The sequence below is a fragment of the Oncorhynchus mykiss genome, chromosome 8, assembly GCF_013265735.2.
Source record: "Oncorhynchus mykiss isolate Arlee chromosome 8, USDA_OmykA_1.1, whole genome shotgun sequence".
In the NCBI taxonomy this organism is placed as follows: domain Eukaryota; kingdom Metazoa; phylum Chordata; class Actinopteri; order Salmoniformes; family Salmonidae; genus Oncorhynchus; species Oncorhynchus mykiss.
Window position 1 is genome coordinate 86,569,310 of NC_048572.1, and position 16,186 is coordinate 86,585,495.

At 42.2% G+C, this 16,186-nt stretch overlaps 1 protein-coding gene across 1 annotated transcript; it reads left to right on the forward strand.

Moving 5' to 3' along the window:
- Positions 1-390: 390 nt before the first annotated feature.
- Positions 391-14,429, forward strand: LOC110504868 (noelin-3-like). Its single transcript, XM_036986626.1, has 6 exons — positions 391-430; positions 570-712; positions 5,352-5,507; positions 6,121-6,340; positions 12,690-12,796; positions 13,000-14,429. The coding sequence occupies exons 1-6, from the start codon at positions 391-393 to the stop codon at positions 13,675-13,677; spliced, it is 1,344 nt and encodes a 447-aa protein (XP_036842521.1). The 3' UTR covers positions 13,678-14,429.
- Positions 14,430-16,186: the final 1,757 nt, after the last annotated feature.

Consider the following 16,186-nt stretch of genomic DNA (forward strand, 5'->3'; position numbering starts at 1 on the left):
CGCACACAGCTTTCCCTGACGTTGTCATGTCCGATTGACCTGATATAGTCGGACGGCTAACATTCGATGTCTGCGGATGCGTTTGTCCTCCAGCCAAGATATGAAATGCAGTCATAATTGACTGTAGCCCATATGAAACACACACAACACCTACCGGTGGTTCCACGATGACTGAAAACACAACCGTGGGACGAACCGAGTGACACATTTTCCGGGACAAGAGCGTTAACATTTCAAATGTATTCATTCTTCACTTTGCCCTGCAAGTGTCAACTCGTCAGAAGTCATGATACGTCATCTGAAGTGTCCACTTAATTTGAGGGCTGAGGGGAGTGGGTGTGTCTTTTAAGTGTTTGGTATGAGGCCAAAGTGTCAAAGTACCTATCCAAGATGGCCCCCATGTTACCTGACAGGTCAAGTGGTCACCTGCTGACCATACATATTGTGTGTGTGTGTGTGTGTGTGTGTGTGTGTGTGTGTGTGTGTGTGTGTGTGTGTGTGTGTGTGTGTGTGTGTGTGTGTGTGTGTGTGTGTGTGCGTATGCGTGTGTGTGCGTGTGTGTGTGTAGACAGTCAGGCCGAAGGATGGTTGGAAGGTGTACAGCTCGGCCCAGGACGCAGAGGGGAGGTGTATCTGTACAGTGGTGGCTCCTGAACAGAACCTCTGCTCCAGAGACGCCAAGGAGGGACAGCTCCGTCAGCTACTGGAGAAGGTACTGGACTTAGACAGACACACACACACACACACACACACACACACACACACACACACACACACACACACACACACACACACACACACACACACACACACACACACACACGCACACCTACTCACACACACCTACTCATACACACACACACACACACACACTCACCTACTCACACACACACTCATTGTGAACCAACGTCACTAGCATCCTCATCTATGATAATAATGTATGAAACATGGGCCTACTCTTGAATGTATTCCACGTGTAGAGGGAGTCAGAGGGGGATTTCTCTATGTAATTCACTGTGGTCCAGCGTGGTAAAGTTAACCCTGATGTACAAGCATCTCTTAGGCGAATTTCAACCAGGCCGTTTCACCATTGGAATCAGAGGGAGTATGATGGACACCATAACCCTGTGTGATGTGCGTGAGAGTCCCAAATGGCACCCTATTCTCTATATAGTGCACTACTTTCTACCAGAGTCCTATGTCAAAAGTAGTGCACTATATATATAGGGAATATGCTGCCATTTGTGGATCGAAACATACAGAGTTTGAGTGTGATGTCACTTTGCTGGTGATGTTGGTAAGTTGTCATAACAGGATAGAGGAAGCGTTGTAACTGTTAGCTCGGTCCAGATACCCGTTACACCGTTCCTCAACCACCGTTGAACTACGGGATGTGTGTATGAGCCAGTGCTATTTTACTTGACTCTAGAAAACACTGTCTATTCCCTCTAAAATTCCGGGACAGATTGAAATGTACAGAATGGTTACCTGGAGGGAAAATGGGAGCTTTTTCCAATTTCATTCAAGAAGAGGGTTTAGTGTTTATATATATATTTTTAAATATAGTCATCTGATTTACATTATATTTACATTTCAATTTTTCTCAGTGTTTTACAATTAGTTTATTTTTAGAATATATATCTATGTGTGTCTGATGCTCGCCCCTCATCTCTGATTCTCTGCTGGGTGGCAATATCAATTGCACCCATAGCCTATTCAGTGTGGTCTCAATCAAATGATCTATAGCCTATAACATTTCCTGGGTGGCAATGGTCCAGCTGGGTAATGTAATTCATTAGCTTAGTAACAAACCACCCACCTTGACCCCAAACTGTTCACACACCTCTTGTTGGCAGAAATAAAAATGTTGTAGTTTTAAAGCTAATTTCCCACAATTCTACACATTTTTAATGGGGCAGAGATTTATTTTTCTGTTTTTAAAGCTAATCTCCTGCAGTTCTACACATTTTTAATGGGGCAGAGATTTATTTAGCTGTTTTTAAAGCTAATTTCCCACAATTCTACACATTTTTAATGGGGCAGAGATTTATTTTGCTGTTTTTAAAGCTAATTTCCTGCAGTTCTACACATTTTTAACGGGGCAGAGATTTATTTTGCTGTTTTTAAAGCTAATTTCCCACAATTCTACACATTTTTAATGGGGCAGAGATTTATTTTGCTGTTTTTAAAGCTAATTTCCTGCAATTCTACACATTGTTAATAGGGCAGAGATTTATTTTGCTGTTTTTAAAGCTAATTTCCTGCAATTCTACACATTTTTAATGGGGCAGAGATTTATTTTGCTGTTTTTAAAGCTAATTTCCTGCAATTCTACACATTTTTAACGGGGCAGAGATTTATTTTGCTGTTTTTAAAGCTAATTTCCTGCAATTCTACACATTTTTAACGGGGCAGAGATTTATTTTGCTGTTTTTAAAGCTAATTTCCTGCAATTCTACACATTTTTAACAGGGCAGAGATTTGTTTTGCTGTTTTTAAAGCTAATTTCCTGCAATTCTACACATTTTTAACAGGGCAGAGATTTGTTTTGCTGTTTTTAAAGCTAATTTCCTGCAATTCTACACATTTTTAATGGGGCAGAGATTTATTTTGCTGTTTTTAAAGCTAATTTCCTGCAATTCTACACATTTTTAATGGGGCAGAGATTTATTTTGCTGTTTTTAAAGCTAATTTCCTGCAATTCTACACATTTTTAATGGGGCAGAGATTTATTTTGCTGTTTTTAAAGCTAATTTCCTGCAATTCTACACATTTTTAATGGGGCAGAGATTTATTTTGCTGTTTTTAAAGCTAATTTCCTGCAATTATATGCATTCTTTCATGTCTTATGTGTGTTTATATGATTCCAGGGGTCTGTCTTGAGCCTGTTCTGGGTCCGGATCCGATCTCAGTAGAGTATGGAGCCTCTACAGTCGGCTATAAAGTGCTCGGAGAAGCACAGAGCAAAGTTATATATTTATGAAAATGTACTTCCTTCCCGAGTCTTTTGCTCTGCTTGGATGGTGTAAATAAAACTGTATTACACACTGCAATGGCTAGTCCAGAAAACTGCACTATCTTGCGCACAAACTAACCTATAGCCTGTGTTCTGTTCAGTTTGAGAAGGAGCGTGCGAAGACGAGAAGGACCGGTTGGTCAACTTCGATAGTCTTCTACTACTATAATTGCATTTATTAAAAACAATATATTTATTGCCCATGGTGTATTCCTCAAGAGTTATTTGTCCTCGCGATAAGCCAAAGTCTAGTAATTTACATTTTGGTGCTGAAACTTGAAGCAGCAGCAGGGGGCTACCAATTAATCAGAAACGGACAGCTCATAGTGCTGACAGTAGGCATTAATGACTTTCAACTGTCTTCATTTTAATTAGACTTACGAACAACAAGAGGGCTTTGTGTCGAAGCCTATTTCCTCCTGTTTGTAGAAATAAGGGGTAGGCCTACCTGTTTGACAGGAGAAATCAGGCTATAGGCTGCTATATCCATAGATTTGATCGGTTAATTCCTCCACTCACCATGCACTCTTTAAATGGCCTACCTCAGTGTCAGTGAAGGGCTGTTAAGTTTAAACCAGGACTCGAATTGAGGGGGGTATGCCACAGGCTTACCTTTAATTAAAGAAAATGGCAAAAAGCAGAGGCCTACCTGTTGTTAGTTTAAGATTTTGAAGAAAATAAAACAGATCCGATTATATAAAGTGATTTATAACAGCGCTTTGGTTCGCGAAACAAGCTGTGAAATACCTGGAAAGGACGTGACTCAGATGCATTATGGGAAGAGGTTGAGTTTGCTTGGGAAGTAATCTAATTCTGTCACTATCATTTGATTAAGAGATTCACATAATATTTTTTTGATGTTTAAACTCAGACAGCTTTGAGGGAAACACGTGTGACCTTCTCTGGGTTAAACCACAGAAGAAGAGTAGCCAGCAGTTAAATCTTACATGTTTCTACGTCGGTAGGCCTACTCGGTCTAGGGTGGAAAGGTAGGCCCTACTCTGTCTAGGGTGGAAAGGTAGGCCCTACTCTGTCTAGGGTGGAAAGGTAGGCCCTACTCTGTCTGGGATGGAAAGGTAGGTCTACTCTGTCTAGGGTGGAAAGGTAGGTCTACTCTGTCTAGGGTGGAAGGTAGGTCTTCTCTGTCTAGGGTGAAAAGGTAGGTCTACTCTGTCTGGGGTGAAAAGGTAGACCTACTCTGTCTAGGGTGGAAAGGTAGGCCTACTCTGTCTGGGGTGGAAAGGTAGGCCCTACTCTGTCTAGGCTGGAAAGGTAGGCTCTACTCTGTCTGGGGTGGAAAGGTAGGCCCTACTCTGTCTAGGCTGGAAAGGTAGGCCCTACTCTGTCTAGGCTGGAAAGGTAGGCCCTACTCTGTCTAGGCTGGAAAGGTAGGTCCTACTCTGTCTAGGGTGGAAAGGTAGGCCCTACTCTGTCTAGGGTGGAAAGGTAGGCCCTACTCTGTCTAGGGTGAAAAGGTAGGCCCTACTCTGTCTAGGGTGGAAAGGTAGGCCCTACTCTATCTAGGGTGGAAAGGTAGACCTAATTTTTGGTACCTAAGGTACCATGCTCACGTTCCTAATGACGTCTCAGATTTAATTATGTGTAAACCGGGACAGTTTCGTTGCAAACAAGACACCCCGATTTGGCATTGGAGAAATATGATAAGATTAACTCATAGGCCTCCTATCTGTCCATTCTTAGCCTGTAATTTCGTTAATTTGTGTGGAATAAAAACAATGTTCCCGCTAAAATCCAGTAGAATTGCATGAAATTATAAAATACTATTTTTTCTCGAACCTGCAAATACGATGATAGATTCAGGCAATGTTTTTACTACAAAGTAGATATTTCCACCCCTACTTTTGTCCACGGTGGTCTGCGAACCCAGAACCTTCTCACCCGCAGCCCTATGCGCTATAAAATAAATTTGCCTTGCAATGAGCACAGGACAAACATCAGTTTCTAAAACGACATATCTAAGGCTCTGTTCTGTCCAAGAAGTGAGGGTAAACGGTAGACATGTTATCCTCTATGCAATTTGTTTAACTTTTTTTATTTTGGGTATAGGAGGGGCTCACTGTTTGTTTTTAAGTATTCAAGGAGAGTATAGGTAAAATATATTTTGCTGAAGGTATGGCCATCCATTTCTTATTTCAGAGAGGTCTGATTTTCTCCATGTAACCCCCATTATAAATAGTGTTCCCTTGATGGAAAAAGTTAACAGTGGTGCTTCATCTGGTGTGGGGGGGGGGGGGGGGGGGGGGACAGAATAATCATGCTCCTCTTCCTCTGTTATGGTGCCGACTAACCATGGTCTTCCATTCTTGTCCCGTAGGTCCAGAACATGTCCCAGTCCATTGAGGTACTGAACCTGCGGACTCAGAGAGACTTCCAGTACATCATGAGGATGGAGGGCCAGTTCAAAGGGCTAAGGTCAAAGTTCAGACAGGTAGAGGCCGACGGGAAGACACAGGTCAACAGAAACTTCCAGGTGTGAAAAATACAGATTTGTTTCTGGTTGTTATGTGGTTCTGACCTCGCTTTCACCAGAACATGACCTTATTATAACGTCTTTAACCAGAGCATTACGTTATAGGAATTTAGCAGACACTCTTATCCAGAACGACTACCACAAACTGTTAGGGTTAAGCGCCTTGCTCGGGGACACGTAGACAGATTTTTCACCTAGTCAGGTTTATCACGTTTAAGGTGTGACCCAGATGCAGACAGTGTTGAAGAAACAAACGTTTATTCCTTAAACAGGGGCAGGCAAACGACAGGTCAGGGCAGGCAGGGGTCAATGATCCAGACAGGTGGGGTAAGGTACAGAATGGCAGGCAGTCTCAGTGTCAGGGTCAGGGTCAGGGTCAGGGTCAGGGCAGGCAGGGGTCAATGATCCAGACAGGTGGGGTAAGGTACAGAATGGCAGGCAGTCTCAGGGTCAGGGCAGGCAGGGGTCAATGATCCAGACAGGGTGTAAGGGTCCAGAACGACAGGCAGTCTCAGGGTCAGGGTCAAGGTCAAGGCAGGCAGGGGTCAAAAAATCGAACCAAATAGAACTGAACTGAATCAAACTAAACCCTGTGTATCCTCCCCTCCTCCAGGAGTTGAAGGGTAAGATGGAGACCCTACAGCCTCTGATCCCGGTGTTGGAACAGTACAAGACAGATGCCCAGCTCATCGTTCAGTTTAAACAGGAGATCAGGAACCTGTCTATGGTGCTCACAGCCATCCAGGAGGAGATAGGAGCCTACGACTCTGAGGAACTACAACAGAGGGTCCTGAGTCTGGAGAGCAGGCTACGCAACTGCAGGAGCAGACTCAGTGAGTCACATACAGATGCATTTAGGCACACACACACACACACACAAATCAAATTAAATGTTATTTGTCACATGCGCCAAATTACAACAGGTGTAGACATTACTTTACCGCTAAGCGCTTACTGGCGAGCCATTTCCCAACGATGCTAAAAAGTAAGAAACATTTGCTCAATTTTAAAAAAGGAAATAATAACACAATAAACATTTAAAAAAATAACGAGGCTGTATACAAGGCCAAGAACCCAAGTCAATGTCCATGGGGTTGTGGTAGTTGAGGTACTATGTACATACTGTATAGACACACAGGCAGGAACCGGAGAGGAGCAAACTCAGGGAATTACACACAGACATGCACCCTTGTACCCATAACCATATGAATATACAGTATTATAGAAATATACAGTATTATACAAATATACAGTTACATACCATATGAATATACAGTATCATACAAATATACAGTACATATCATAGAAATATACAGTATTATGCAAATATACAGTTACATACCATATGAATATACAGTATTATACAAATATACAGTACATATCATAGAAATATAAAGTATTATACAAATATACAGTTACATACCATATGAATATACAGTATTATACAAGTATACAGTACATATCATAGAAATATACAGTATTATACAAATATACAGTACATATCATAGAAATATACAGTATTATACAAATATACAGTTACATACCATATGAATATACAGTATTATACAAATATACAGTACATATCATAGAAATATACAGTATTATACAAATATACAGTACATACCATAGAAATATACAGTATTATACAAATATACAGTACATACCATAGAAATATACAGTATTACACAAATATACAGTACATATCATAGAAATATACAGTATTATACAAATATACAGTACATATCATAGAAATATACAGTATTATACAAATATACAGTACATATCATAGAAATATACAGTATTATACAGATATACAGTACATATCATAGAAATATACAGTATTATACAAATATACAGTACATATCATAGAAATATACAGTATTATACAGATATACAGTACATATCATAGAAATATACAGTATTATACAAATATACAGTACATATCATAGAAATATACAGTATTATACAAATATACAGTACATATCATAGAAATATACAGTATTACACAAATATACAGTACATATCATAGAAATATACAGTATTATACAAATATACAGTACATATCATAGAAATATACAGTATTATACAAATATACAGTACATATCATAGAAATATACAGTATTATACACATATACAGTACATATCATAGAAATATACAGTATTATACAAATATACAGTACATATCATAGAAATATACACTACATACAGTGGCAGAAAATGTTCACACCCTTTGACTTTATCCACATTTTGTTGTTACAGCCTGAATTTAACAATGATTTAAATATATATACAGTATATATATGTTTTTGTTACTGGCCTACACACAATACTCCATAATGTCAAAGTGAAATGGTGTTTTTTGAAAATGTTTACTAATTGATTCTAAAATGAAAAGCTGAAATGTCAATAAGTATTCAACCCCTTTGCTTTGGCAAGTCTAAATAAGTTCAGGAGTAAACATTTCATTAACAAGTCACACGCGTTTCATGGACTCATTCTGTGTGCAATAATAGTGTTTAAACATGATTTTTGATCTCTGTACCCCACACATACAATTATCTGTAAGGTCCCTCATCTCTGTACCCACACATACAATTATCTGTAAGGTCCCTCATCTCTGTACCCCACACATACTGCAAGGTCCCTCATCTCTGTACCCCACACATACAGTAAGGTCCTTCATCTCTGTACCCCACACATACAGTAAGGTCCTTCATCTCTGTACCCCACACATACAATTATCTGTAAGGTCCCTCATCTCTGTACCCCACACATACAGTAAGGTCCCTCATCTCTGTACCCCACACATACAATTATCTGTAAGGTCCCTCATCTCTGTACCCCAACACATACAATTATCTGTAAGGTCCCTCATCTCTGTACCCCACACATACAATTATCTGTAAGGTCCCTCGTCTCTGTACCCCACACATACTGTAAGGTCCCTCATCTCTGGACCCCACACATACAATTATCTGTAAGGTCCCTCATCTCTGTACCCCACACATACTGTAAGGTCCCTCATCTCTGTACCCCACACATACAATTATCTGTAAGGCCCTTCATCTCTGTACCCCAACACATACAATTATCTGTAAGGTCCCTCATCTCTGTACCCCACACATACAATTATCTGTAAGGTCCCTCGTCTCTGTATCCCACACATACAATTATCTCTAAGGTCCTTCAATCGAGCAGTGAATTTCAATCACAGATTCAACTACAAAAACCTGGGAGGTTTTCCAATGTCTCTCAAAGAAGGGCACCTATTGGTAGATGAGTGAAATATCCCATTGAGCCTTGTGAAGATATTAATTATCATGGTGTATCAATACACCCAGTCACTACAAAGATACATGCATCCTTCCCAGGCATAGTACACGAAAATATGTTTAAAAGTAAGGTTTAAATGTACTGTAGGCCTCCTTTCTCACACACGCTTATTCAGTTCTGCCCACAAATGTTCTATAGGATTGAGGTCAGGTCTTTGTGATGGCCACTCCAATACCTTGACTTTGTTGCCACAACTTTGGAAGTTTGCTTGGGATCATTGTTCATTTGGAAGACCCATTTGCGACCATGCTTTAACTTCCTGACTGATGTTGCTTCAATACATCCACTTAATTTTCCATCCTCATGACACCATCTATTTTGTGAAGTGCACAAGACCCTCCTGCAGCAAAGCACACCCACAACATGATGCTGCCACCCCTGTGCTTCACGGTTGGGATGGTATTCTTCAGCTTGCAAGCCTCCCCCTTTTTCCTCCAAACATAACGATGGTCAATATGGCCAAAAGAGTTCTATTTTTGTTTCATTAGACCAGAGGACATTTCTCCAAAAAGTATGATCTTTGTCCCCATGTGCAGTTACAAACCGTAGTCTGGCTTTTTTTATGCCAGGTTTTGAGCAGTGGCTTCTTCCTTGCTGAGCGGCCTTTCAGGTTGTGTACGTATAGGACTGTTACAACTTCTAACAATGGTGAGTGGAGGAGTCAAGCGCAGGAGCAGGTAATTCAGTTTGTGGATATTTTATTCCATAGACTGTGGAGCCACGACATGCAAAACACCAGGGCGCATGAAACAACCCGTCCCAGAATACAACCGACTATGTCGGAAAAATACAGATAACACTCATACACTAGATAACAGGAAACAAGCCCGCACAAATACCCAGCGGGCCTAGTGCCCTTAAATAGCCTACAAACAACACTAACTCAAAACAGGTGTACCCAATTACCCAATAAACAGAAACAAACGGAAAGGGAATCGATAGTTTCTACAGTTTTTTTTCTGAGGTCTTGGTTGATTACTTTTGATTTTCCCATGATGTCAAGCAAAGAGGTACTGAGTTTGCAGGTAGGCCTTGAAATACATCCATGATGTCAGTTAGCCTATCAGAAGCTTCTAAAGCCATGACATAATTTTCTGGAATTTTCCAAGCTGTTTAAAGGCACAGTCACTTTAGTGTATGTCAATTTCTGACGCACTGGAATTGTGATACAGTGAATTATAAGTGAACAATTGTTGGAATAATTACTTGTGTCATGCACAAAGTAGATGTCCTAACCAACTTGCCAAAACTATAGTTTGTTAACAACACATTTGTGGAGTGGTTGAAAAAAAATAGTTTTAATGACTTCAACCTAAGTGTATGTGAACTTCCGACTTCAACTGTACATTTGGAGGTCTGTGGGGCCAGTGGGGACTGTGACTGTCCCTTTTATTTAAAGTTATCTAGTTTCATAATCCTAAACTAAGCAGAGTCTTACCTGTTACTGGAAATGTAGCAAGGAAACTATCGTTGATAAGTTTGTGACCTATTCTAGTGTATCGTATAGTGTATCGTATAAACTCATCAGTGAGATGGAACTGCGTGTCCTAGAATGCATCACAAATGACACGCTAGTCCCCTATACAGAGCAACGTGGGCCCATAAGGCTCTGGTCTAATGTACTGTTACAATAAAATACCACTTCCAAAGAACCCCCAGGAACACAACGTTGTATCTAACCTGCCTAGCAACAGTCGGTTGTCCCTCGCTCCTAGTTCTCTGGACCCGCCCGGCAACAGTCAGTTGTTCGTTGCTCCTAGTTCTCTGGGCCTGAAAGATACCGCACAACCACACCACCCAGTTAGTTTACAGCTAGGGACAGCATCAGCTAGGGACTGCATCAGCTAGGGACTGCATCAGCTAAGGACTTTATCAGCTAGGGACTGCATCAGCTAGGGACTGCATCAGCTACGGACTGCATCAGCTACGGACTGCATCAGCTAGGGACTACATCAGCTAGAGACTGTATCAGCTAGGGACTGCATCAGCTACGGCCTGCATCAGCTAGGGCCTGCATCAGCTAGGGCCTGCATCAACTAGGGACTGCGTCAGTTAGGGACTGCGTCAGCTAGGGACTGCATCAACTAGGGACTGCATCAGCTACGGACTGCATCAGCTAGGGACTACATCAGCTAGAGACTGTATCAGCTAGGGACTGCATCAGCTACGGCCTGCGTCAGCTAGGGCCTGCGTCAGCTAGGGCCTGCGTCAGCTAGGGACTGCGTCAGCTAGGGACTGCGTCAGCTAGGGACTGCATCCGCTAGGGACTGCATCAGCTAGGGACTGCATCCGCTAGGGACTGCATCCGCTAGGGACTGCATCTCAACGTCCGCGATGAGGGCATTTTTCAGTAAGTGGGTTATCCTCATAGCCTAGTGTCTATGCTCCCTCACTCTAGTTCCATACGGCACTGTCCCAGTTGTCTAGTCCAGAGCCATAGACACTACAAGGTTATATCTTTTCCTGTTTGTCTCTACCCAGAATCACCCCTCCTCGTGATCGATACACTTAGTAACTATAATCTAGTCTCAGGTTTCATTACTCCTGATCCCAATCGATATATTAACCAGATGGTTTAAATCCTCAATCAATCAAATCAATTTAGGAACCTAGAGTAAAACGGCACGTACTTGTATGACTCTTTGATGACACGGGGTTTCAGAACAATAAATCAGGTTTATTCCAAATTCCAGAAACGGGCAAAAAAAAAAAAGTTTTTAAAGCAATTATGAACAACTTTTAACCAATCAGCATTCAGAGTTAGACCCACCGGTTGTAATGACAAGCCAATAAATCACCAATAAGATACCTCCAGCATCCTTTTCTAACTCCCCATTAGACTACCAATGCAATTTTTTATCTATGACAATAGATAAGAGAAGTACCGCATTTACGAGAAGATACGGTCTCGTAACTCTACAACTATTAAGCGTTTTTTTTTTGTCTCCCCCCTCAGGATGATCAGTCCTTCAGTTGTTGATGAAACTCTAACGGCTACTTATTAAAGACTCTAATCAATAAGGTAGCCTTGAGGATTCCTTCTAGAACTTTACTTTGACACCTGATAATAACAATATAAATGTAATAAATATCAACGTGTGTGTGTGTGTGTGTGTGTGTGTGTGTGTGTGTGTGTGTGTGTGTGTGTGTGTGTGTGTGTGTGTGTGTGTGTGTGTGTGTGTGTGTGTGTGTGTGTGTGTGTGTGTGTGCGTGTGTGTGTGCGTGTGTGTGTGCGCGTGTGTGTGTGTATAAATAAGCTTAAGTAACAGGTTCTTCTAGCGAGCCAAAAGATGCCAACAAAAACATTTCCAGCATTTATACCCTAATCCTTAAACCCAGTGAGGAATGTGTAGTTATCACTTGCGTTTATGACTCCTCCCCTTACCCTATGTTTTTCTTCCTCCTGCCCCGAGTCGGGACGCAACCGACCTTTTCTGCAAAAAATATCACAGAAATATCACAGAACTAAGACAATATGGAAGAAAAAAAACAGGGTGCCATTTTTATTTGACCTTTATTTAACTAGGCAAGTCAGTTAAGAACAAACTCTTATTTTCAATGACGGCCTAGGAACAGTGGGTTAACTGCCTTGTTCAGGGGCAGAATGACAGATTTGTACCTTGTCAGCTCGGGGATTTGAACTTGCAACCTTCCGGTTACTAGTCCAACGCTCTAAACCACTAGGCTACCCTGCCGCCATTTGGGACTCAGTCCTAGTAACATAATAACAGATCCGGGTGGATTGTTCGATTGGTTAGAGTTAATAAACTGTTAAGAGCTAACACAGTCAGGGGTGGATATATCTATCTGAGTACTGTGGGGTGTGTGTTGTGTCGTGTGCGTGAACAGCCTGTGGTAAACTGATGAAGATCGCTGGACCGGAGACGGTGAAGACCTCTGGGACACGGTTTGGAGCCTGGATGACAGATCCACAGGCCTCCCCTACAAACAATAGGGTGAGGAGAGGGAGGGAGGAGTGAGGGATGAGGGGTGGAGGGAGGGAGGGAGGGTTGAGGGGGGGGGGGGGGTTGAGGAGAGGGAGGGACGAGGTAAGGGATGATGGGAGGCAGGGATGTTCTACTATGTTTTTCTACCTGTAGATAAAAGGTTTTCAATTAAACCTTTAAATTGTTAATGATGGTATTGTGTTCCAACCCAGGTCTGGTACATGGATAGCTACACCAACAACAAGATCGTCAAAGAGTACAAGTCCATAGCAGACTTTGTTTCCGGGGTCGAGTCTCGAACCTACAACCTGCCATTCAAGTGGGCCGGGACCAACCACGTGGTGCACAACGGCTCTCTGTACTACAACAAGGTCCAGAGCAACATCGTGGTGTCTTACCGCTTCGAGACGGGCCGCGTGGTAACCCAGAGAGCCCTGGAGAACGCCGGCTTCCACAACGTCTACCCTTACACCTGGGGAGGCTTCTCCGACATAGACCTCATGGCCGACGAGCTGGGTCTGTGGGCCGTCTACGCCACCAATCAGAACGCCGGAAACATCGTCATCAGCCAGCTCAACCCGGAGACACTACAAATCCTCGGAACATGGAACACGGAATATTCCAAACGGAATGCGGGGGAGTCCTTTATGATCTGCGGAACACTCTACATCACTAACTCTCACCTGACTGGTGCTAAGGTCTATTACTCGTACTCCACCAAGACATCCAGCTATGAGTACACAGACATCCCCTTCCATAACCAGTACTTCCACATGTCCATGTTGGGCTACAACGCCAGGGACCGGGCTCTGTACGGCTGGAACAACGGACACCAGGTTCTGTTCAACATCACGTTGTTCCACATCATCAAGACAGAGGATGATTCCTGAGGAGGAAGAACTGATAGGATCTCAGAGGAACCCACTGGAACACTGACTAACATTCCTGGTGTTCCGGTGTTCTGGTGTTCCGCCAGTCATTGTTGGAGTTCTCTTGTTGTGTCTCTCCATTTTATTTTTTGCTCTCTTCTTTTGACAATCCATCTTTGGCCCTCTTGTTTTCTTTTGAAATTCCTAATGCAAGGCTTAACATTGATAGTTTCCTGGATGGCCAGGGTATCGAAGACTTTGGCCTGCAAACTCTGGAAAAACTGGATAAAGTCTCAGCACACTTCCTGTCTAATGCAAATGTATTGTAATAGTAGTTTGGCCTCCAAAAAGCATGACAAACTCTCAGCTGCTCTACACTGGACCCTGTAAGTCTGAGACCATGAGAGATTTGGTGTAGGGTTAGTAAATTTTTAATTCAAGCCAGTCAATTCAGGAAGTAAACTGAAATTCCTATTGAATAATTGAAAAAAAAAGCCATCTACTTTTGATAATATCTCAATAAACTGAAAAGGTGTAAAAAAATTTAAATTGTACATTTAAAACACTTCCTGAATTGACTGACTTTTGGTTTTGGGTATCATGCCTCTGTAGCTTTTGTATCCGTAGCAACAGTATCAATAGGAGTATGCTTTATTCAGTCTCTCTATGGCATACTCTCTATGGCATACTCTCTATGGCTTTCATCCCAAATGTCACCCTAGAACTCTGGTCAAAAGCAGTGCACTATATAGGGAATAGGGTGCCATCTGAGACTGCACTATATAGTGGGGCAAAAAAGTATTTAGTCAGCCACCAATTGTGCAAGTTGTCCCACTTAAAAAGATGAGAGAGGCCTGTAATTTTCATCATAGGTACACTTCAACTATGACAGACAAAATGAGAGAAAAAAAATCCAGAAAATCACATTGTAGCATTTTTAATGAATTTATTTGCAAATTATGGTGCAAAATAAGTATTTGGTCAATAACAAAAGTTTATCTCAATACTTTGTTATATACCCTTTGTTGGCAATGACAGAGGTCAAACGTTTTCTGTAATTCTTCACAAGGTTTTCACACACTGTTGCTGGTATTTTGGCCCATTCCTCCATGCAGATCTCCTCTAGAGCAGTGATGTTTTGGGGCTGTTGCTGTATGTGCTGTATGGGGTTGAGATCTGGAGACTGGCTAGGCCACTCCAGGACCTTGAAATGCTTCTTACGAAGCCACTCCTTCGTTGCCTGGGTGGTGTGTTTGGATCATTGTCATGCTGAAAGACCCAGCCACGTTTCATCTTCAATGCCCTTGCTGATGGAAGGAGGTTTTCACTCAAAATCTCACGATACATGGCCCCATTCATTCTTTCCTTTACACGGATCAGTCGTCCTGGTCCCTTTGCAGAAAAACAGCCCCAAAGCATGATGTTTCCACCCCCATGCTTCACAGTAGGTATGGTGTTCTTTGGATGCAACTTAGCATTCTTTCTCCTCCAAACACGACGAGTTGAGTTTTTACCAAAAAGTTATATTTTGGTTTCATCTGACCATATGACATTCTCCCAATCTTCTTCTGGATCATCCAAATGCTCTCTAGCAAACTTCAGATCGTCCTGGACATGTACTGGCTTAAGCAGGGGGACACGCCTAGCACTGCAGGATTTGAGTCCCTGGTGGCGTAGTGTGTTACTGATGTGTTACTTATTTTCCACCATAATTTGCAAATAAATTCATTAAAAATCCTACAATGTGATTTTCTGTCTGTGGACTCTGTCAGCAACCATCTCACTCTCTCTCATTGTGACGCGCATCATTATTACTGTTGTAAAATACTGTACAGCAGGGTGTCAAACTCATTCCACGGAGGGCCTAGTGTCTCTCTCCTTTCAATTAAGACCTGGACAACCAGGTGACGTAAGAACCGACGCTGGAGATGAGAAGCAGGTAGTTGAACATTTTAATGAACGGACAAGTGACTGAACAGGGACAGCGTCAGAACAGGAGGAACAAAACGACATGACGACAATAATGCTGAAGCAGGGAACAACCTCGGAAACAGACAGATATAGGGAAGGTAATGAAAGCAGGTGATTGAGTCCAGGTGAGTCCAATGACGCTGGCAGGATGGTGGCAGGAGTACATAGTGCTGGGCAGCCTGGCGCCCTTGAGTGCCAGGGGGGAGAGGGGGGGAGAGGGGGCGCAGACGTGACAGTACCCCCCAGGGGCACCGGCGTCCCACCGGCGTCCCACCTGGATTGGAAATGACATACCCAAATGTAACTGCTTGTAGCTCAGGACCTGAAGCAAGGATATGCATATTCTTGGCACCATTTAAAAGGAAACACTTTGAAGTTTATGGAAATGTGAAAGGAATGTAGGAGAATGTAACACATTAGATCTGGTAAACTATAATACAAAGAAAAAAACAACCGTTATTTATTTGTACCATCATCTTTGATATGCAAGAGCAAGGCCATAATGTATTATTCCAGCCCAGGTGCAATTTCAATTTTGACCAGTAGATGGCATCAGTGT